At 38.2% G+C, this 23,369-nt stretch overlaps 1 protein-coding gene across 1 annotated transcript; it reads right to left on the bottom strand.

Annotated features, from left to right (window-relative positions):
- Positions 1 to 10: 10 nt before the first annotated feature.
- Positions 11 to 23,156, bottom strand: ANKMY2 (ankyrin repeat and MYND domain containing 2). Its single transcript, XM_084510965.1, has 10 exons — positions 23,022 to 23,156; positions 20,724 to 20,788; positions 13,099 to 13,237; positions 10,797 to 10,895; positions 8,507 to 8,667; positions 7,416 to 7,630; positions 6,771 to 6,906; positions 3,720 to 3,848; positions 3,145 to 3,286; positions 11 to 1,567 (listed from the first exon to the last, which is right to left on the bottom strand). Exons 1-10 carry the CDS (start codon positions 23,086 to 23,088, stop codon positions 1,344 to 1,346), a joined length of 1,377 nt encoding a protein of 458 aa, XP_084367091.1. The 5' UTR covers positions 23,089 to 23,156; the 3' UTR covers positions 11 to 1,343.
- Between the last annotated feature and the right edge of the window lie 213 nt (positions 23,157 to 23,369).

The following is a 23,369-nucleotide window of genomic DNA, read 5'->3' on the forward strand; positions in this document are numbered from 1 at the left end:
AGCTCCCAGCTTTTGAAAACCTTCCCTTTATTCTTCACATTTTATTCATTTAATCATTGAAATTAAAACATTCTTGGATCATACAAAAGATACATTCCCTGCATTTATGTATCCTCACTTTTACAAGTTGAAGAATAATAAACAAAAACTTTCAATATATTAAATAGTAAAAAATTAATAACATTTTTCCTCTGTATGGAGGGTGGTCCTTATTCTTCTACGTTGAAGGATATTGCCATGTTCAAAACATCAGTTATTCATCCAACAGTTGTAGGATATCAAACTCTACCATCCTTCTTATGCAGCAAGTAGTGTTTTAGTTGTGGCATTCCCTTTAATTTCATACAAAACAGCAGCTAATCTGAGTGAAAACAGCAAAGGTAAGGGGTGCTGTTTTCAATATAAGCTATTTAGTTGAAAGCCTAAGTGAAATCACAATTGTATCAATGAATACATGAACGTTCCCGTTTAGTTCATTCTGACCAGGTTTAGCATGTGCAATATTAAACATCTTTTATGTTTATAAAATAACTCATGAACATCCCAGTGTGTTCTAAGGCATCTTCACCCGAAAGCTGGGATTCAGAAACTATTATTTGGGAGAGTCAAAATATTTAAAATCCTTCTGGTCTTCCCTTCATTAGGCTTTGATAAACTTGGACTATATTTGAGCAAATAAATAATGAAATCAATTCTCTTGAAACACACATTTCACAGTAAGTTTGAGATATCTGAAACAGCAGTTATCATTTAATAAAGTTGCCACAAAATAGACACTATTTTTGTGCACTCACTAGTCAAAAATATTTACAATAATGTCATGAGAAGTTGAGAATTCAGATGAGTATCTTTAGAAACTTAACTGCTACTGAATTCTTTCAGATAAAGCTTCCTAAAGCGGTGTAAAAAAGCAATTTAACAGTTGGCTTCCCAATGTTTTAACTGCAGTTCTGTGTTCTTGCAGAAAAAAATATTTGAATTACAAATAAAATAGATTTCATGTTCTGAAAACATGAATAATCCAAAACACTTTTTAAAATTTAAACTAAGTGGCTGATTGACCACAGATACTCATAGATTTTACTATGGTTACTGCTGGTACACATACAGATGGATCTATGCCACTAGTTTTTATCATAATTTTTTTGTTATTTTATTCTACAACAGATCCTAAAGACAAACTAGCCAGTATTTCATCTCAGCGTGAACAGAGATATGCTTTCATAGAGAGTCTTGCATAAGCCATGCTGTAAGAACTCAGACACGGTCAGCAAAAAAAAATATCTCTGACCCTTGGGGTACAGGGACTTCACCAGAATGCTTAGTCCCTTCCTACCCTCCTCTTATTCCTCAGAATCTTGTATTTTTTGAAGATCAGCGGCAGCTAAGCTAGTCTCACTTTCCAGGGGACTGTCAGGATTCAGGGCTAGTGCCTCGGACTCTTTGGCAAGTTCAGCTTCTTCTGTTCGGTCAGCAGCATGATTTGGATCCACTTCTTTGGTAGCATCTGGACCAGGAGCTGACTGTTCTTCATCTGTAGTACTAGACTCTCCTAGCTGCACTTCATCTAGACAAAAGAGAAGAGCCATCATCCGTAAATACAGAACTCATCTGCTAGCAAACCACTTTTATTCCAGAAGAATGAATGCTAGGAAACTTTGCATTAAAAAGTGATTACTTTAGCAAGCATCACTAACAAAGATGTAAGACATGAGAGTTCTGCTTAAATCACCATAAGATTATTCTGAAACTAACTCTACACAAAGCTCTCATTAATTTCTCTACAATTTTGCCACAGTTCCTTTTCATACGTAGAGGAACAGAGCAGAACTCCACTGTTATTTTAACTTTGAATTCAAACATGCTTTACTGACACTACAGTTCACTCTTCAAAGAATGGCTGCAGGCTGATTAAACATAGAATACAGGTGTTCTGTAAAAAAAAAAAAAAAGTTACTTATATAATTGTGCAGGAAGCTTTTTTTTTTTTTTTTGCACATAACAGACTGAAGAAATTGTTGCTAATGAACAGTTGGCCACAATGAACTCCAGCTGAAATGAGTCATCCCAAATTTTATAACCTGACTGCATGGAAAGGAGTCAGCTAGTACAACTTTAATTTTTAAGCAATTTTTTTTTCAGAGAAAAAACACTTAAATAACTTTATGCCCTGATTCTGCTAAGTGGGGGTCACATGCTAACAATTATGAAAAGAAAGAGAGGAAAGCCTAGTTGGGGGCCCTTCAGAAGGCATCTTCAGAAGTAATCCCCCTTGGTTTCTTATTCTGTTATGACTGATAACCAGTTGAAAACAATGTCCTCGCTAGCCACAACATTGCCAAAACATACCATGGTCCCATTGGGCTATGGAGCTAACAACTTCTTTAGTCTATGCTTCAGCCTGTAGTTTCTTAGCACTCACCCTTCTGTAGACACTCGTAAACTCTTGTTTTCACCTGTAGTTACAGCTGTGGATTTTTTTTTTTTTTATATTTTATCCTTTTTGCTGATATATAGGATGTGTAAGGGGTATTAGTAGCTTTCTGAACTGAAACTACTGTTGATATGAAGATCATACATATGTGATGGTGGTTGATACACCACCACCACAAGGGGACTTGAAGCTAGGATTAGTTCACTGTCTTGTGAAAAATAGAAAATCTGATAAAGTCTGTAGTGTGTTAACCATGTGTCTGAAGGAGTTAAAATGAAAATGTAGGTACTGCAGTATTAACGTTATAAAAAAAAAGTTAGCCTCCCTTTTTAGAACAGGAGGGAGAAGAGCCATCTACCAAGGTCCTGTCTCTGAGGAACTCGTAATACCTCCAATGAAAAGCAGGGTGTCATGAACCTCTTCATTATTTTGTTTTAAAATTTGGATTTTGAAATAGTGTAATGTAATCCAGAATGCTTCAGTTGTAGAAACCTATGTAACTCTAGCAGCAAAAAACAGGTTTTAGAAAGTATACAGCATTTGCAAACTGAAAGACTTAATTCCAACAAATGCATGTTATGTTGTTACATTACAACAAAGACATTTCTTTTAACTTCAGCTGTTACAGATTTTTAAGACCTGTTACTGTTGTTCCTTATGGTACAGTCCATGTTGCCTTAGTTTCAGCAAGCAAACCAATAGATCCTAACCTTTCTTCTGCTTTTTTTCTTGTTTTCTTTTTTCTTTGGCAGCTTCAAGTTCTTGTTTCTCATGAATTTCCTTCAGGGTCTTGCAGACTTTTTTGTGGGTAAACCAGTGTATTTTCTGGCAGTTCTGGTCACAGTACAGCACCTGAAAGTCAGAGCCATTAATTCATCTTCATGTATTATAAAAATACACAAAAATCTTATATTTTTTAGTGCCTCAAGTAAAATCTTTCTATGTATAGCATTTAATGGTATTTTTTAAAGCAATTTGTAAGGTCATAAAGCAATTCTAACCTATACAAAACTCTAGAAGCATAGTTTGTTTTGCTTAACTCTGAACATGCAGAAATTTTATTCTTTCTTAATCCTTAAACATAAGACACTTGGCAATCCACGTACTCCTACTTGGAACTGCAGCCATCTCTCCTAGAAATAGATGACTTGTATGTTTGCAGTGCAGATGTACATGTGATCGATTCCTCATAAGCTTACATGGTAAATAGCCAAACATTCAAAATCCTCATCACCTCAATGGTACTAACTTGTGTGATACCTTATAACTATTTATGGGTTCTTACCATTTTACATACTGAACATCTTTTGTCTGCTCCCTTTTCCCCACAAGTTGTACAGAATTCAGCATCCACAAAACCCACTTGGCCAGTAATAGCTTGTGTAAGTACAGAAAATGCTGTAGGATCAGAACCCTGAAAGTCAAGAAGGGGTAATGAGAACAAAATCAATTGTAAAACACAGCAAATACTGCAGTTATCCTGTAGGCTTCAGTTTAAAAAAAAAAAAAAAAAAAAATCAATGTGAAGAGGGACAATAGAGAGAAAAGCAAAGGAATTCAAGTTTCTAAGTGGCCAGCTTAGTCTCACTGAAGATGCTGTAACAGCAAGAATACAAAACAAAATCATAAAGCTTCAAGTAGCATGAACAATTTAGCATGCATACAGCTACATCCATTTTTGTATATAAAGTTAACTTAGACCTTCGCTTCTGTGGAAGGGAAGATAAAAATTACCATTTTTTTTTTTATTCTGCAAAAAAGGAGATGGATTTGAAGGTAACTATCTCTCAGCTTTTTAGCACATGCTTACATTTTGAAGAATCGATGGCTGCCCTTATCCTGTGCCCTTGTTTTGAATCAATACCAGAAGCATGGTGCAATGAAACTAAAATTTGAAGGCAAAGATAACGGGACTTTTAAATAACTGCATATTGTGGGATTATTGAAGAAGCTCATTATAAAGAGTGAGATTTACCCCTTCCTTAACTGATGAATACTGATAATTATAAAAGCTATTTTGGAGGGAAGCATTATTAATGCAGGGCAAATGTTTGGATAATATAGAAGGCACTACCTAAGACATAAGCAGTCATTAAGTATATGAGTAGTCCTAAATAACACTGTTAGTTTCATGTAGAATAGACAGAATTTTAAATGTAACAAATATATAGAATACAAAGCACCTGTGTTAGCCTGTATATTCAAACAACTGCTATTTTTCTGTGCAGACAAGCTAGATGATTTGAAGTATAAATATTCGCCACTGACTCCGCTGCATTTGGAAAATAGATTCCTTTCTCTTCAGAGAACAAGTTTTACTTTTAATGCTCTGAATCTTCCTTGAAGATCCATTAATTGCATAAGGTTCCTAATTGCATAAGGTTCCTGAATTAGAAGTCTAGACCTCCAAATGAAGCATTCAGTCACATTAAAACATGGAGACAAAGTTCAGAAGCTTTAAAAGATGATTTTTGTACCCACTGAGGTTCACAAATACAAGTATATTACTACTAATGGATAGCTTTGCTTTCCTCGTTTCCACCTGAAATAACTCCTGAAACGTGCTCCATGTACATCTATTCCTGTGCTACTTGAACTATTTTACTTTTGTGCCATCTGTTCTTTGTGCCATTCTTCTATCGGAATACCCCATTGCTTTTGCTGTTGTATCACGGATGCCCCTGTAACGTATCTCTTGGATGAATTAATGAAGTGTTATTAACTATAATTAACTATAACTAATGAATATTACTATTCCTAATACTATTAAAGAACTCAGTGGTCTTTTCACAGGCATCTACTTGTAGATCCTATGCAGCAGGTTTTTGCATATTAGTCTCTGTGATGGTACAGATTTTTTGTTAAAACATGTTTTATTTAGCACTGGTGTACTGTCGTGCTCAGTGTACTCCGACTGCAGACCGAATAGTCAGAACTTCGAATTTTCAAAACAATTATTTGCTTATTATTTATGTATTATTTATTATTATTTGCAGTATCTTTCCCATGCAATACAGGCAGTAAGATTGAGTATATTTTACTGGTAACCATAAACTAAGTTATTTTGGGCAATGATGTAAACAGAGGAAACAACGTCAAGTTTCTCCAGCTCTCTGTAAATCCTTAAATAGTTGGACCACCATGGAATATGCAGGGCCCTAACTACTACACCAGTTCTGAGATGCCCAGACCAAATCCGAGTAATTGCCAAAGGTCAAGGGCTTCCAGGAAATTAAAAATTTATAGCATCTTATCTTTTCCAGTTCTGTAAAATGGACAAAAATACAGTGCAACAAAGCAGATGTCTTTAAAGGGAGAAGGCTGCAAGCTCTTCTAAGAAAAGAGACAGGAAGGAATATGTTTACTCTAAGGCAGCTCTTAATGCATCATGAAGGCTTACATTTTCATACTGTGTTTATTTTTCTGGTTTAGGCAAACAGTAGGGATTGCATTAAACCTCAGGACATTTTCATTCACTGGAGCCACTTAAGATGGAGGCTATTTTTAATTCACTCAGCGTAATCCAAGTATGTCAAAAAACTGTGCCATTTCCCCAGTGTTAGGGTTTGTAACATCTAGCTCTCAGACACCAGAGAGAACACAGTTTTTAAAAAAAGAATAACAACTTTTGTGTAAGATTAACTAATGAAAACTACTATAATGAGGTGTGTTAGCAAAGACGTATGAGGAAAGCTGAAGTTAAATATTTTACTTGTAATTATGATTTCCTAATTCAGATACACATTGTACTGTGCATATGGCATCATCTTGTCTCTCCTTGTGATAAAGGGAGCTTCACAGAATGTTTTTCCCTTTTCTACCATCAAATATTATCAACTTCTCACATACACTGGAAATAATGAATGCATTAAACATAGGAAATGATTCAATCTGGAAGTCCACTTGGACCCTGGAAAGAAGAAATCATCATCTCTGTCTGAATCTACAGTTTGTAAAAGCACATTGGAAAAGAGAAACTGGATGGACATCCCAGAGTACGAAAAGAAAGCTCAGCCACATAAACAAACTCTTTCAATTTCCTTTAAAAGCTGAGGCATTTAAGCATTTGGTATTGGCACGGGGGAAAAAAAAACAAAAACAAAAACAGAACAACAACAACAACAAAAAGCAACCAACACTACTAGGTTGAAATATTTTACAGTATTCTCTTGCAACATATAAAATGAACTTCCATTTTACCAGAGAACTCAGGGACATCCAAAAACTTTGCTTAGCATAAAACACTGAAGAAGCTAAGAAAATGAAAGATGACTTAGTTTAAACTGAATTTACTACTGAAGTTATTGAAAATATTTTCTTGATAGAAAAAACTTACTAGTTCAACAGGAGCAATACTTCTCACAAGCTGCTGGAGCAATGTAGCTTCACAGTAAGGAAACTTTCGGATACTTTCTCGAATTAGCTTCTCTTGATACACAGGGAAACCATCTTTATCTCTCCCCTTCAAGAGACTAAATTTTTTAAAAACAAAGTCAAATAAGAAATCATACAGTAAATGTTCAAGAACAAACACAGCATGTTGTACTCTGTCCTCATTCTGTCCTATTCCATATTTTAATTAATAGAGAAGATTTATCATTCAAAATAATTCTGAAACTTTAAACTCAGAAGTGTTTAAAATGCAAGTGAAATTATTTGTATTCTAATGCACAAGTGTTATGAAATAAAAAATAATTCAGTGTATGCTCTGAAACGAGTACTTAATAATTAAGCCACACACTGAAAAATAATCATCCACAAGCAGACCAGTATCTACGTGAGAGTGAAGTAGCAAAATGCTTTGTTGGGGTTAAAACAAAATAAAAACAAACACTGAAGAATGCACTGGGATTATTTCAAAATTTACTTGTCAGAGCCTTTACCTAAACCAATCCAACTATTCCTATTACAGTTGTCTTTTTCTGATACCTGTAAATCTAGCTCATATGCATACGTCAGACCTTTGTGTAGAAATACTTACTTTTTGATGAATCCATCTAGTTTATCGTCTCGCTCTTTTAGGAACGTAACACATTTCTGGAAGATGCAACTGATGTAGTGCATTTTCATAGCAAGTACTTCATTCATATCTTTCTGCTTCATACATTTCTCACAAATTAGATCCAGAACCCTGTAACATTTCTGCAGTGCTTCTACTTCAGCCAACAGAGGGTTCTCTTTTACTAGCAACACAATCTATGACAGAGATTGAAGAAGATGTAATCCATATCAGAGCTAGTATATCTTTAAACTTACTTACTAGCATTAAAGTTTAAATAGGTCTTTTAACTAAATATCAGTGGAGTTTCTAATATTCCTCTACTTCCATCTTATGCTCTCTTCCCCTTCTTCTGTCAGTGTCATTATTTACTATTATTATTCACTATACTGTAATACACAGTTCCCATACAAGAAGTGTTCAAAATCAATACTGGTATTAAAAAACTGTAAGAAAGAGAGCTACTTGAAGAATTACAGCTATTTTAAAAGAAGCACTTACAGAAACTACTACACACTGTCCTAAAATGTATTTCCTTTTGAACACCTAAAATAAACTGGACCTGTACAACTTAAGTGGCTCCACGGAACACATCAACCTCACATAAGCTTTATTTTCAGCAAATATACTGGCAAGTCAAAATAAATATCTCTTGCATATACGTTCAGAAACAGCAGCAAATGTTACCATGGTTAACCAGTGATTAAGGTAGGAATATACATGCTGAGACAAGCACTAACAGAATAAAGAGAATTGTTTTATGTTTTCACTTTGAGTAAGGCTAGGAAAAAATAAATCCAGAAAATAATCTTTGTTTTGTTTTGTTAAAAATATGAATCTCTTCACTTAAAAGGTATTAGTTCAAGGTTCTAACTTATTTGAACACTCAAATAGCTTCAGTTTTTTAGTCATGTCTAGACATTAGGCCTGATTCTTTCTCATTTTCAGAAGCATCTGAGTTAGTAGATAATGCTTTTGATCTCAACTGGACTCATGGAAGAGCTGAATGCTTTTTGACATAAAAAAAACAGTTCCCATGCCAATGAACACATGCAATTCACATGCTACTTCACCTTAACAGGATGCATGTTAGTAGTAGTGATAATTTTATGGAGAGGCCCAGCCAACTTTACTGGCAGTTTTGGTTCTTTATCTAAGCCTTGTGGTTTAGTATAGTAGTCCAGCCTTTCACGTGGAAAAAAGTTGTTGATGATGGTCACACAATCATGCTGACCTAAAAACACACAAGAAAAAACAATCACTAACAAAATGTAATCATAACAACAACAAAAATCACCAAAGAACCCTGAAACTTAATAAGCAACACAGATGAGGATTATCCACAAAGGAGCTAAGCTTGACATGCTTTACACTGGTAACAGGCAGGTCTTGCTTCTCTTTAAAGCATGACTTACTGACTTCAAGAAGAAAATGACTTCATGAAATTTCGTTTCGAGAACTCCATCCCCTTCATGCATCCCTTCTCCCTGTTAGGCCCAAACTGAAAGAATAGGTATAACTCCCTGAAGTTATTTATTATGTTCAGAATCAAGCCATAAAGAAAGCCAGTATTCTGACTGATGTGCAGCTATACTAGTCGTGCCATATCGGTGTTAAAATTTCTTAACATAAGTTCTCTCCACGTTGCATTTTCAAAAATCGATGACATTTGCATTCAAACTTCTTACAAGTTCTCAGGCCCCAAACAGACAGTAGTGTATTAATCTAAATAACAGAACATGCTTAGTATTTACTGAAAGAAAAAAAGGGGAGGACTGTGATGAAAGAAAGAGCATGAGAGAAGTTGCGCCTGCTCCTTGTTTTCTCCATCTAACAAAGTGATGGATTACTAGGCTGAAGCAAAAGTAACATTTAGCTTCTCTAGGTCAGGGCCACATTCTTTAAATTGACTGATTTAACTTGGCATTAACTCAATTTATCATCAGTGGAAGACACAGACAACCAAATTCCAGGATTTAAAACCCTTCACTGTTTTTGAAGAGACTGTTCAAAGCTAATAGAGCACAGGGTAAGACAATGATAGAAGAAGCATCCTCACTTCCCACACAACAACAGATGAATTGATTGGACAGAGAATAAAAAAAGAAGAGATTCCACTGTTCAGACTTGTGCAGAGTAGCGTATCTCAGTACATTTTAAAATATTTACTCTGGTGATATGATGATTTTAAACAAGAATTCTCCAAAATTATGTTGAAGATGCCATTAATCATTCACTAATAACACAATTCAACATCCCATTCCAATAATCTCTCCAAATCCTAAGTGTAATTAATAGGAGTGGACTTCTTCAGCATGTTATGTGGATAGTTAAGGACTTGCTGGTTGAAACTCAAGTGAGTAATATCAATCTTTTACTCTTTAAAAGAAGAGGAAATACAATTGAAATTGAAACTGCACTAACTCACTATAAAAGGAAGCAAATCTAAATGTCAAAGTAGGGTTTTGAATCCGGAACAACTAATGGACTTGCAGGAGAGTTCTCAGACATTTAACGAAGATGAAAAGGCTGCATTAAAATGAAAATAGACCCCCATTTTTGGTTGCTGGGGGGTAGGGCCATCTGGACAGCACTAGCTGATTCATGAAAAATACACCACTTTTTTTCTGGTATTTTATCACAAATCTTCGCTGGAAATAAAGAAAAAGAGTGCTATATTTGGGTTGTATTTGGGAACGTTAATGCAGAAATCTTCTGATCACTGCTGAGGTGGGTAAAGAAGTAAAAAGGGTTTAGAAAAAAAAGAAAAGAAAACAAAAAAGGTTGCATGTTTTGCCCATGACCACCTAGCACTCTGTAATGACAATTCTTTTCTTATTCTAGTCAAGTCCAGGTTAGTATGTACTGACCTATCTCAGAACAGGTCCTGAGAGTTCTCCCTCTCACACGTGCAGAGGGAGAAGGGCAGGAGATGACTAACCATTACAGCACAGCATGCTGGTGCCAAAGCTCAGATGAGAGCTCCTGGTTTGTAGTACTGTGTTTTTCCTTCCTCCAGAGGAAGCTCCAGTTACACACTTTGTACTGCAGGAGCACACACGTGCACTTCAAAGACCTCAACTATTACAAGCTTCCTCTTACTGTCTGCAAAATAACGACACTGCATGAACTTGCACACTTGGAGAACAGCAACATCTATTCTTACAGATATCATCACTTGTGCATTGAAGAAACGAACATGGAAATAAAACATAAATGGACTCTGTTACAGGATGAAATGGGAAGAAAAAGAACCGTGTCAGTTCAGGACAGGTTACTGAACACTGTTTCACCAATACAAAGCATCAAAACTTAACATTTTATTTTAGGGATTTAGGAAATGATATTACACCTTAACCTTACCCACAAAAGCAGCCATCTGAGCTGCAGTCCTTCCTACGGAGTTGACAACATCAGTCTCTGCTCCAGCCTCTAACATCATCCAGGTGATTTCTTTGTTTCCTGAATTTGGGAGAAGATATGGGGAATTAGAAAGAATAAACCAGAACTTGTATTTCTTCATATTATAGAAGAACAAGGAGCAAAGTTCTTACTAAAACCTAATACGATTAACAGTGAGGAAAAATAATACTATTAAGAACATTACTTTAAGAGCAAGCTAAGAGAAACATGGTGCTGCCTCCTTATTTACGGTCCCAAAACATTAAATTGAAGGGAAAACTAAATTCATGCAGGCTAGAATTCTGCCCTCTGTAACATACATCAAGTTCCCTGGGGAGCTGATGGGAGTCATATGCCTCTAACTATCCTAGCACTTGGTCCCCCTGGATAGCAGTACAGAAGCAAATTCTACTAATCTAGTTTGGCAGCTCAACTACAACGCTTGCTATTCTAAGAATAAAAAACAAACTCAGTACTATTATGTAGCAGGAGCATGGAGAAGAGAACAGATTGTTCCTTTTTCCACAGTGGGAACTGGGTGTTCAGACTGGGCTAAATACCAAATAAAATGAAGCTAAAATTTGATGGGAAGATTATAGGACTTAATTGTTGCCCTTCAGAGACTACTAAGGGCACTTGGCACTGCTTGTGCTGATTCCGTTTTCAAAGGTACTCTTACTTTATCAGTTTTTGTGCACATGCTAATTGGAAAAAAAATATATATGAAAAAAGAAGGGGGTGGTAGGCAGAATTTAAGGTTTCTGGTTTAAAAACAAAGGCAATGCATCAGTAGTACTCGTGTACCTTTTGCACTCACAAATAACAGACCTTAAAGTCAACACTCAGAAGCATGCAAACCCAGATGGCAGGTTAAAATCACAGCTGGGAGAAAATGGTAAAAATACAGCAATTTCCATAAAGATGCAGGCATTTTAACAGCCTCTGACAGTTTGTTCCTATCTGTTTGCTGCAGCTCTGATATTGCTCAGTGTCATAAAATGCTGAAATTTCCCAAATCTTTTTATGAAAGTCTTAGCAGAAAAGAAGTCTGATAGGCCAGTTAGAGTGCATGTACACACGCCTTCCTTTTTTTTTTTTTTTTTTTTAGTATTTAATTTTTTTTAATAAAGAAAGAAAGCAGACTTTAAACCCTACCTGATAAGAAATCTTACATCTTCCCAAAACAGAAAGTTCTAGTGTCCTAATAAAATAACCTAGCCTTGCCAAATCTAATCCTTTCCCTAGAAGGAACAATGTCTTACGCAATGCCTTCTTCTCACTCAAAAATATAATTGTTCCTTTCATGAGGGTAAAAGAAGAGCAAGAGGAAAATAGCAAAGCACCACACATACACACACACACATGCATATATATAAAAGAGAGAAGAAAAATAATGTAAAGAAATATATTTTTAAAACGTACTAAATAAATTTTAGAAGCCCACAACATTTTTGCATAGTTGCAAAAATAACATAGAAGAGAGGCAAATTTTGAAAAATATTGGATTGATGTGACAAGCTTCAAATATTACTACAACCTAGTGATACAAAGTCCTAAAAAAGTACAGTGCAGCATCATTTTCAGTGTAACTGTATGATTAGACAGAACAAATCCCACTGCACAAAAAAAAGTTGCATGAGAAAACTCCCCCTCTACTCACACGTGGTGAGGCCACACAGAGGGTACTATGTCCAGTTCTGGGCTCCCCAGTACAACAAAGACATGGAGCTCCTGGAGAGAGCCCAGGGAAGGGCTACTAAATGATTAAGAGACTGGAGCATTTCTCATGAAAAAAAGGTTGTAGAAGCTGGACCTGTTCAGCCTGGAGCAAAGACGACTCGGGAAATCTGATCAATGTGTGTGAGTTTCTGAAGGGAAAGTGTCAAGAGGATGAGGCCAGACTCTTTGCAATGACAAGAGGCAACAGGCACAAAGTGAAATATGGGAAGTTCCAGCTGAACATGAGGAAAAACTGCTTTAATGGGAGGGTGCCAGAGCACAGGCACAGGTTGCCCGGAGAAGCTGTCAAGTCTCCTTCCTTAGAGATACTCAAGGGCTGCCTGGATGTGATCCTGTGCAACGTGCTCTAGAGAACCCTGCCTGAGCAAGGGGGTTGGACTAGATGATATCCAGAGGTTCCTTCCAATCACAACCGTTCCGTGCTACAAAGGCATCAACACTTTCCTTTAAATTATTAATTTATGGCAAACTGTATACATCAATGCCATAAAAATTCAGTGAGATAAATTTAGTCAGAAGTTACCTGAAAGCCCAGCGAACATCAAGGCAGTGTACCCATGCTCATGTTCGTTGCAGTTAACATCAGCTCCATGGCGCAAGAGCAGCCTGCACATGTCCACTTTCCCTTTGTAGGCTGCATGCATTAGAGGGGTCATGCCATGCTGAAAAGAGGAAGAAGCATACAAGAATTAGTTGCACCTCTCTGTCTTCATGCCACAGAGAATTTTCACTTGTTCACACACATTCAGTGTACCTGCCAAAGCCCTGTGTAATATTTAAGCTAGGAAGAACAAAAAAGCTCATAAAATCTTGATGAAAAAACGTGGTTACTATCGTGCAGTATATTTTCTATTTTCCATGGTGTCAGTGTTTTCTGCTGTGCTATATATCTGAAAACAGACCAGTCTTGAAAAACAGAGAAACATTTTCCACAAATGAGTCATTAACACTAATGTCTTATACAGAAGACCAAAGAGAACTAAAGCTCGTCATAGCAGGAAAAGCTTGTTTGTAGAAAATTTGTCAGGTTCCTCAAGTTGTTATTTCTCCCCTGCATTATAAGCTAAGTAACAAGGAAATGAGAAATAGGCTCTTAATGCAAAAAAATAATTGCAGTTTCTGAAGCTCATCTTGTTTAGTCACACTTACTGATAATTTTACTGTCTTCCTCTCTCCCATTTATCCATCCTTTTGGTACTGTGTTTGGGATCTCACACCAGTCAGAACTCTAAAGGTCCTTGTGAAGCTATCCAGCTCTAACCAGATGTTAACAACCATACATTCTCAAACCTTGCCTTTTGATAAACTGCACCAGTGCAAAAAGGCTTACCTTTCATCAAGGGAGGCTCTCGGAGTCGCACCGCTGTAACTACAAACGTGAACCTGGGCAAGCCCTAGGGGCAATTTTCAGAACCGTGGGGAATTGTTAACACACACTTTCTCCCTCTCAAAGGCCAGGGAGAAGCAGTTCTTTTTGAGCAAACTGCATGACATTCAGTTCTGAGATTTTGATGCATTTTTTCCAATACACTGTTCATTTCCACTTAACATCAAGTCAGGATTCGAGTTATCAGCCAAGACACAGTAATTGCCTAAAAACATTCTCCAGCACTGAGTACATTGGAATGTGATTTAGTCTGTCCCAGGTGGAAATTAAAATAGCATTTTCTTCCCTTTTTTGCAGGTTAGGGATATGTGCATGAATACAGTCATGTAGAACATCACTGCAGCTCTATAAACGCAGGGTAATGTGATCTTCTGAAATAATCTACTTGTCAGTCTGAGCCTTAATATATTTTTTGCTTCCATTTATAATACAAAACCTAAAGTTATATTTATCAGTATCATTAAAAAAAATAATCCTAAAGGTGAAGGAAATTGGGCAAGTTATAATTTTAACATTTTTCGAGTATAATTTCATTACTCCCTATCCTAACTGAAAACATTGAAAAATAATTTCTTGATTCACCTTATTTTAGCAACCAGATACACTTTTATATCTTGCAATATAAACTGCTATTAAAGAAACAGAAGATCTGAAGAGAAGTTCATTAAATGAGTTTGCGACTGTTTTTGCTAGGTTTCATTTGTGGTCCTATGAAAGAAAGGCATTCCTTCCTACTATACATTATACATTACATAGACAGTAATTTTTAGATGCCAGTCCAAGTCTGAAGTCATGTTGTAGAAACTCCTCCTTCAGTAGCACAGGAAAGTATCTCTGTAACATGATACAACTTAAGGAAGGTTTTTGATTGGAGAAAACTTTAAGAAAACAATTACTTGAATTTTGGTTATATATAGAATGAGTTTTTTCAATTAAAAAAAAATCTGTCTGAAGATTGTAGGACAAAGGAAAGGTATTTTCTTTTGTACTCCCCTCCTTCTGGGAAACTTTCAGGAAAGCCTTTGATTCAATTTTGAAAGCATCAAGCTGTGGTGTGGATCAAAAAACATACCAAGCAAAAACATGTGCAGAGATGTTATAAAACTGGATTTAAAGTCACACTAATATCAGCCTTTTACATTCACAGCAAACTAAAAAGGGACAGGATAAACACAAGCTTGTCTGGAAAAGCTTGGTATCTTCTATTATGCTCCTATGCAGAAGCTGAAGTGGCTGCAAATGTGATTCGCAGGTTGAATATCTAAGATGGGTCCAGAAACAGTATGCTTTTTGACATGACATTTGGTTTGTCGGTGCACCATCCTTAAAAGACTAAGCTGGCAGACAGTTTATTAAGCACAGAGATGAAAGGAAATCCTTTATTCTTCCATAATGCAATACAGGATGAAGCAGCAGTTTTCTAGCGGCTACTATGAAATGTTCTTATGTCCAAAAGTCCATTCTTCTGAACTCATTCCCTTGGGGAGAAAAGTGAATCTTTCCCAGTTTTTTGTTCGCTTTCTAGGGATACCACACAGATTCTAGGAAGGAAAATTAACATCTCCTGTCTTCTGCAGGGCTGTAGGCATTCCCTGTATGCCTGACTGTACCATGAGGATCGAGTTTGCAGAGCCTCTAGAAATTGGTTGGCACCTCCCCTGACCCAGTTGTTCAGCTAATCCACCCCCAAGGACTCAAAGACATAGAGGGGCTATGCCTTATGCCACACCAGCCCAGCTCTGTTGCACACTGCCATGCCCAGTTCCCAATGCTGAAAATATACCAGAAGCAAATGAGGAAGAAGATGAGATTTCAAGAGCTATTGCTTGCTGCCATGGTGGCAGAAATGAAGAAAAAAATATACACTGTGGGTTTGGTAGGCTGAATCGCCTCAGGAGGGAAGAAAAGGACCTAGTGGAAGGCAGGAGGGGCAGATTAGTAGCAAAACCAGGGAGGGCTTGGACTCCACTGCTAGAAGTCAGGGCAGAAGAAAGCAGATCAGTATTTCTCTTCTGCACCTGGGAGCTACTACATCAAGGTGTGTTTCCACAGGATGAACAAAGTAAAGATCATAAACTGTAAAAACAACCCTCTGTCTTCAAGGAACTGTAGAGTAAATTCTCAACAATGCTGTTTCTCAACGTTCATTGACTGGAGGTACTCAGCAGGAGAGAGGAAATGCCAGGGAGCAGGAGTTGGGATAAAACAAAAGGGAAAAAAATCACCTCATATACCAGTGACCTATGTTTGGCAGAAAAGCTGACAAGCTTATGTGGCCAAACACTCCTGCTGAGTATGTGAGAACACAACACAGGCATACTGAAGTCACTGTTTTGTGGGTAACACTCTCATGATTGACTATCACAAACTGGAACAGCCACACGACCTGACCTGTGTTATTCAAGAAAAAGGAATCAAAGTAGTACTAACACTCCACGTGCTTTACACCTCTCACACTCACTTCATTTGTCTTACACCACAACCATGAAAACTTGGCCAAGATGTGGCACACGTGGGCTGGATCACACCAGAACGGTTCCCTCAGCAGGTTTCAGGCAAATCACAGCACCGCACATGGGAAAACTAGCCACCTAGCTGGAGATTAGGTCAAAGGTGATTTACATTAAAAAGAAACCAAAAAAAAAAAAAAAAAAGGAAAAATAAAAGGAAAACCTTGGCCAAAACATTGCTGTACACACTTACATGCTTCCACTGCTGAAGAAACCACCTCTTCCCTTCCCAGTTCATTTTGCACTGAGGAAGCCACCTGGATATTACCAGGGACAAAGTGTGTTATTTTATCCTTTACATTCAGACAATCCAGTTCATTCAGAAAATCACAAATTAAATGCACAGGCTGAAGGTTTGGCTTTTATTTAAGACAATATTTGGGAAGTTACTAGAAATGACACAGGAAAAACAGGTGCCACAAGGAACACATAGATACTACTAAGGAATGTCTTCAAAATCAACTCCTTAAAATAAAATAAAATAAAAAAAGCATTATTAAAGTTAGAACAACTTACTAGGTCTAGTTCAGCCAAATATTTGGATCTGAACTGTAAAAATGCCTCTAACTTAACAGAAATGGTACTGAGTGCTGCTAGTCTACTGTCCTGGTTTTGGACAGATAGATAAAAAAAAGTTAAGTAGGAACTAATTCTAATATGAAACACTCTTCAGTGAGTATAGATCTCCTTGTTATACTCCTCCTTTATAGTCAGTCATCCTGCTGAGCTGTTGTCTTCATGTAGGTATTACATTAAATTTGACTGATGATTTGTTTAACTGTAGTGATGAAAAATCACATTCGACATCACTGTCCTGAACTGAAGTCAGGGAATTCTTAATAGATGTTCAATGTTCTTTGATTTGTGGATTTTGAAGTACTACACAAAAACATCAAAAGAAAGACATGCACCAATAGGCAGGCTGCTGCTGTAATTTCAACAAATTTTTGAATTCTGTAATTAGCAAATAGATGGGGACTGTTTCTGAAAGACATATTTTATATTATAGAATGAACAGTTGAATTACCAAACTAGAAAAAAAATGCTGCCAATGCCAAGTGGAAGTTCTATATGTGATAAAATTATGAACCTGGAAATTATTTTAAATAGGAAAAAACTGTGAAGTCTTTTAAGGTCAAAGCTTTCTGCTTAGTCTGCATAAATCAATTATGAGGAAAATATGGTATTGTAGTATTACCCTTAGTAAGTATTAACCTTAGCTATCAACATGACTGGAGGTAACTTCCATATCTAGAAGCCTAATCTGCTTCTTCTAGATTGTATTTCTGTAGTTTTCTTAGCCCCACTTGGCAAATGGATGGCGTTAGAGTCAGCAAATTGCCAACATTAAATCACAGCATTGTTTACAAGCTCTGTACTTCTAGGGGAAAGAAGACTCCTGAACATTTTCTTCCACACTGCGTTTCTGAATTAGCAACCTCCCCACCTAAAAATGGGATAAGAATGAATAAGCAGCATGTATTTAAGTTAAATATAATTGTGGGTGGTTTTTATTGTTGTTTTGTGGGTGGCTTTTTTTTTTTTTTTGCACCTCTTTCCATTGCCCTTTTGTTTATTATCTGAGTATAAAAGCCTCTTAGATTTAAGCTGACAGAATCAAACAGCTAAAAACTTAAACTTACGGATGAAGAGCTATGTATATCTTTGTTTTCATAGGGAAAATACTTAGGCTTACTCAATGTCCTTTCCTTCAACTACCTAAATCCACAAATTAAAAAAAAAAAAAAAAGTAATAAAACAACAACAAAAATGATTTGGTGAGAAAGAACACTGGGGAAAAAAATAGGGCTGTATCTCCTGGATACCTGCACCATTCTGGAAGATTGGCAAAGCTAATTTGAATAAAGGGGCCTTATGCTGCTTCTAAGTCACCTACTGCTACTACGTGACTCATGGTACTGCAGATAGGAGGAGATAAAGGATGAGCAAGTCTTGGACACATGAGCAGTGGAAGCAGATATTTAAAAAACAGTTTAAAAAGAAATTTAGACTCTAAGCCTATCTATCTGTAACAACCACAGAAGCAATGCTGCAATATTGTATCCAGCTTATGCCTACACTCTTGAAGGAAGAAGGTGAAATAACTGCAAAGGATTTGGAAAAGAGACATGAATACAGCTCAATTACTATAAAAAAAATAACTTTAGGTATAATTGTTAAAAGTCAATGTACTTGCAAGGTACTACAAAGGAACTTTGTCCTGTCTAAAGATACATAGGGAAAAGATTGCTGATTCCTCTAGGTTAAAATCTAATGACCAAGTGGACCTAAGCAGTTAGAATGTAAGGCTAGAAACATTCAAAACAGAAGGTAATGGGACATTGTCTTACGTATTGATATTTTAAGTCACGAAGTGCAATATGTAACAGCCTTCTACTGGATGTGGATTCTCCAGCACACAAAATTATTAAAGTTTGATCGTATATTTGCTGTACCACAAATAGAATAGAGAATTGCATTAAAACCATGCTCATTCTATTGACTCTCTCGTGTAAAAAGAAAACCAAAACTTTAAGAAAAGGAAATGAATTCTTAGTTCCCTTCGCTCTCAGTATCTAAGCTTTTGATTTTGTCAGGGTTCTATTTACTCATTTCTTAAATTAATATAATTTAATAAAATAAGTAACAGTAGTAATAAAAGTGAATTTCAAAATAAACAGCTAAGGCAGTTGAGGGAAAAAAAAAAAAAAAAGAGACCTGATGCATTCAAAGCAGTCTCCAGTTCTGGCAGCCTTGGATAACAGACAAAGCTAATGTATAATTGTTGTTTCATACACCATTTATGTACAAATATTAGAATAACACATCAGATTTTTTTCTATTATGAAACATTTTGCCTCTAAAAGTTGCCATGAGATGACCGCTGGATTAAAAATTTTAAATCTGAACCCTTTTTGGTTCAACATGCCTCACAATGTACCACTCTCGGGAGAGGGGAGGATGCAAGAAGTCCATCAGATGAACTATTTAAATATACCCAAAGCACATATGGCTCAGTCAGATGTGAACACTAGACAAGTATTGTTAATAGTGTTTCTTCTCTAACAATAGCTTAAGGCATAACTCAGCTAGGCTGCCTATTAATAAACCATATCCTCTCAGCAGTAATGTTGCACTAATACTGCATCATGGGTGCAGTCATTTCAGATCCTCCAGTACAACAAAGACATGGATAAACTGCAGCAAGTTCAGCAGGGTAAAGCCAGGACATGGTGGGAGCTCTCAGGCTAGGGGCTGGAGCAGTGAAGAGAGGCTGAGCGAACTGGGTTTCATCAGCCAGAGGAGAGATGGCCTAGTGGGGACACAGAAGCAGCCTGCTGGTGCCTACAGGAAAGTTCCTGAGAAGACACAGCCCAACTCTTTGGTTAATGGTGGTTGGAGGGCAAGAGACGAGGAGTTAAAGTTCTGAAGTCCTTTCTAACCTCAATTTCCTAGCGATCCTATGAAGTGATAAAACTGGGAAAAACACAAACTGATACAAAGTACCTATTCAAGAACATACACAAGCTGCTGGCTATTTACATGAATAAATTACACATTGATCTAACATGCATATTGGTCAATTACAGTTTTGTTTCCATGTTACACTTCAACATTGTATGCTTTTGTAAAGAGAAACACTGTAAAGAAAAAATGAAGAGGAAATAAACATGAACCTCATGCGAGAGTCTTTTCTCTGACAACTGCCTCCCATCTTCACGTAACAAAAAGAATTGCATCTTCTACACGACTATCACATCTGTCTCTGCAGAAGACAGCATTTTCCACTTCTGACCTAGCTGCTCACTCTCTCTCTGTTTATTGCTCTGCAAAAGGTGACATGGTACAGGCGTGAGATGGGTGAAAAATGAGGATGGATATTCTTTATTCACTCTGCCTGCTGCTAGATAAACAACAGATGGACTGCAGTTTGGTGGAGGTGACAAGAAGCCAGGGAGCATCCCCTCGTATCCTGCTGCAGTGTTCAACTTACCTTGCAGACACCAAAGCTCATGCAGGAATATGAGAGGAAATACAAACCATGTACTACCTTATATAACATTAAGCTTCCTTAAAGAAACTAAGAGCTCTTCAAAGGTTCTTTATTCAGCTGCAGGCTGGAAACTTCTTCAAAAGAATTCTGATTTCCAGAAGTCTGTACAGCGGTGTTATAAAAAGGCCAAGCAGGCCTTTTGGACCTAGTATTTTCATTGCTAAACCCAGTATAATGCTTGTACAGTTGTGTCATACCTCATCCAAGCAATTGACACGGACATTCTTGCTGCCCAGTAGTCTTCCAGCCTCTTCGGTGTTTCCTTTAATTAAAAAGAGACACAGAAAGAAAAGGGGATGAGAAAAAGGAATGAAGAATTAACAGGAAAAAGAGCACAACTGATTAGAAGAAAAAAAAAATGTTTGCAGATTAACTATCAGTAAGTCAACCACACCTAGCAAAGAAGCACAAGAACAGCCTTCTGCTCTAAAAGCAAAGAAGTCAACATCAAAGAGTAGTCTAAGAGCATGCGGTATAAGTAAGCATTCATTTTTTCTGAAGTATCTGATCTACATACACACATGAGCATGACACTAACATGCCTCTTCATAAACTGCATCAGAACAACTCTGAATGGGTAAAACAATATTGAGCATTTTAATACATTCTGTACTTCTAGAGCACCGCATGTCTATAAGAGCTGCCTAGATTCTCACAGAAGGAAGTTTGCTGCATGAATCTTTTCAGTTAGGGCACAGGTGTAAAAATCTCATATAAAGCCCACTGACATAACTGAAGGGACCTTCAATGCAACTTTATTCATCAAATCGAAACAAAAGAACATTGACTCTCAATTAATGAAATCTAATTTATTGGCAACTAACAGAAAGTTCTGATCACCGATTCAATCACAAGCAAAGCTCTTTTAACAGTGGCCTGCTTAAATAAATATAAACATTATAATCCCTCACTTAATGAGGGGCTTCACATTTTTCTTCATGCATCACAAGGAGGTACTCTTCCAGCAACTTTCCAGCAAAGCAGCTTTTGCAATTTCAGTTTGGGTTCATTTTGTTGCCCCCCCCCCCCAAAGATTACAAACACCAGAAATTATTTTCTTTTGTAATGTTTTGGTATGTTACATATACAGGAAACATACACTTTACTTGTATCTGGAAATTTATTATCTCAGGGAAAAGCACCAGTAACCTGGCTCATCTCACACACTTGACAATAGTGCTGTAAAATACAATGGCCAATGGTCAGGGCACTGTCAACTAGCCTGCTCACCAAATAATTTTTTTCTAAACATACAAGAAGCTTCTTAGGACCTGGTGCAGTTTTCAGAATGTCTCAGCAAAATAACAAATATTAGAAATAGCAAATCCTCAAGACACGACTGTCAAAGTAAACTTTAATGCAAGAAAAGCAAAGAAAAATTGCATTTACAAGTTCAGAGTTCTGTATGACAAACCACTGAAGGATTTCCAAACAAGGCACTAAACTTTGGCAGAAGTCAAACTTCCAGAGTTGGCTAGCTCTCAGAAGTTGGAGCCAAGCTGCTTATAACGCTGTGTGATAGGAGGACAAGGGGCAACAGGCAGCATTTGAAGGGAAGAGAGGATCATATCAGATGTAACAAAACTCAACATTTTCACCACGGGCCCAGTAAGGCACCTGAAGGGGCTGCCCAGAGAGGCTTTGCTGTCTCCATCCTTGGAGGTTTTCAAGGCCTGATCAGACAAATCCCTGAGCAACCTCTTTAGGCCTCACTGCTGACCTGTTTTGAGCAGGAGGCTGGACCAGAGACCTCCTGAGGGCCCTTCCAACCAGGATTACCCTGTAATCCTAATTATAAGCATAAGGTAAATTAGAGGCATTTCCAAGAGTAAGGTCTGAATTGCTTAAAGTGAGCCAGACTGACTCTGAGGCACAGTAAGTTGATCACTGGCTGTCCCGTGCTTACATCTGACACAGGGGAACGGGTGAACGTAATTGCGAGCAAAGCCCCAAAACTATAAATAACATTTCCTATTGGTTCGAACTTACTCAGAACCACGTACAGAGGTGCACGGAGCACGTCAGGCAGCTTTAGTTCACCTCCAGCTAACAAATACCACTCACAGCTTTCAACACGCCTTTCTGAAAGTATTTAGGCAGGGCTGCAACGATCACTATGCAGCACCACGAAAGCCGGGAAGAAGCACAGAAATCCCCCAACCCCTAACACGCACACAACGTGACGGGGGGCAGTTGGCCTCCTACACAGAACTCAAGGTAACGCGCCAGGAACGCCAGGCGCTGGGGGAAGGCAGCCCGAGCCCTGTTAGCTGAGGAACGCCGCGCCCGCAAGGACGCCCCGCGGCGGCGGCACACGGGGAGCGACGTGACGGGCTCAGGGCCCCGATTATCCCCAGAACATCCCCGTCAGGTCAATGGCAGCGCAAATCCCCTCAGCAGCGCTGGGCCTCCCGCCGGGAAGGGAAAGGGGAAGGAGAGTGGGAGCAGGGGTGCAGGCGGCCCCTTCCCCGCGGGAGGGGGCGGCCGCGGCCCACCTGTGGCGATGACCCGCAGCAGCTCCTTCTCCTCGGGGCTCAGCTCGCCCCGCCGGGGGGGCGCCATGGCAGCCGCTCGCCTCCCTCCGGGCAGCGCCGCGCTCGGGGCCCAGCCCGGCCCCCCCGCCCCGCTCGTAATGGCGGCTCCACCCCGCCGGGGGCCGGGCGGGTCGCAGCACTGCTCTCGCCGCCTGGGGGGGGACACCGGCAGCGGCTTTCACCCGCCCTGCCCTCATCCCGGTGCGGCCGGAGAGAGGAGCCCGTTCCTCTTTTATCACACCCCAACAAGTGTATCGGCGCGGATTGCGCTGTCTTTCAGCCTTTTTTCCCCTCCTTCCCTCGCATCTC

Source organism: Aythya ferina, assembly GCF_964211825.1.
Source record: "Aythya ferina genome assembly, chromosome: 2".
Taxonomy (NCBI): domain Eukaryota; kingdom Metazoa; phylum Chordata; class Aves; order Anseriformes; family Anatidae; genus Aythya; species Aythya ferina.

Coding starts and splice junctions, on each gene's coding strand:
- ANKMY2 (XM_084510965.1), bottom strand. CDS start 23,088: ATGGCGCCCCCCCGGCGGGGCGAGCTGAGCCCCGAGGAGAAGGAGCTG. Junction 13,238..20,723: donor GTGTCAATTGCTTGGATGAG/GTATGACACAAC, acceptor TCCTCTTTTCAG/CATGGCATGACCCCTCTAAT. Junction 3,849..6,770: donor GTATTGCTCCTGTTGAACTA/GTAAGTTTTTTC, acceptor CTTGACTTTCAG/GGTTCTGATCCTACAGCATT.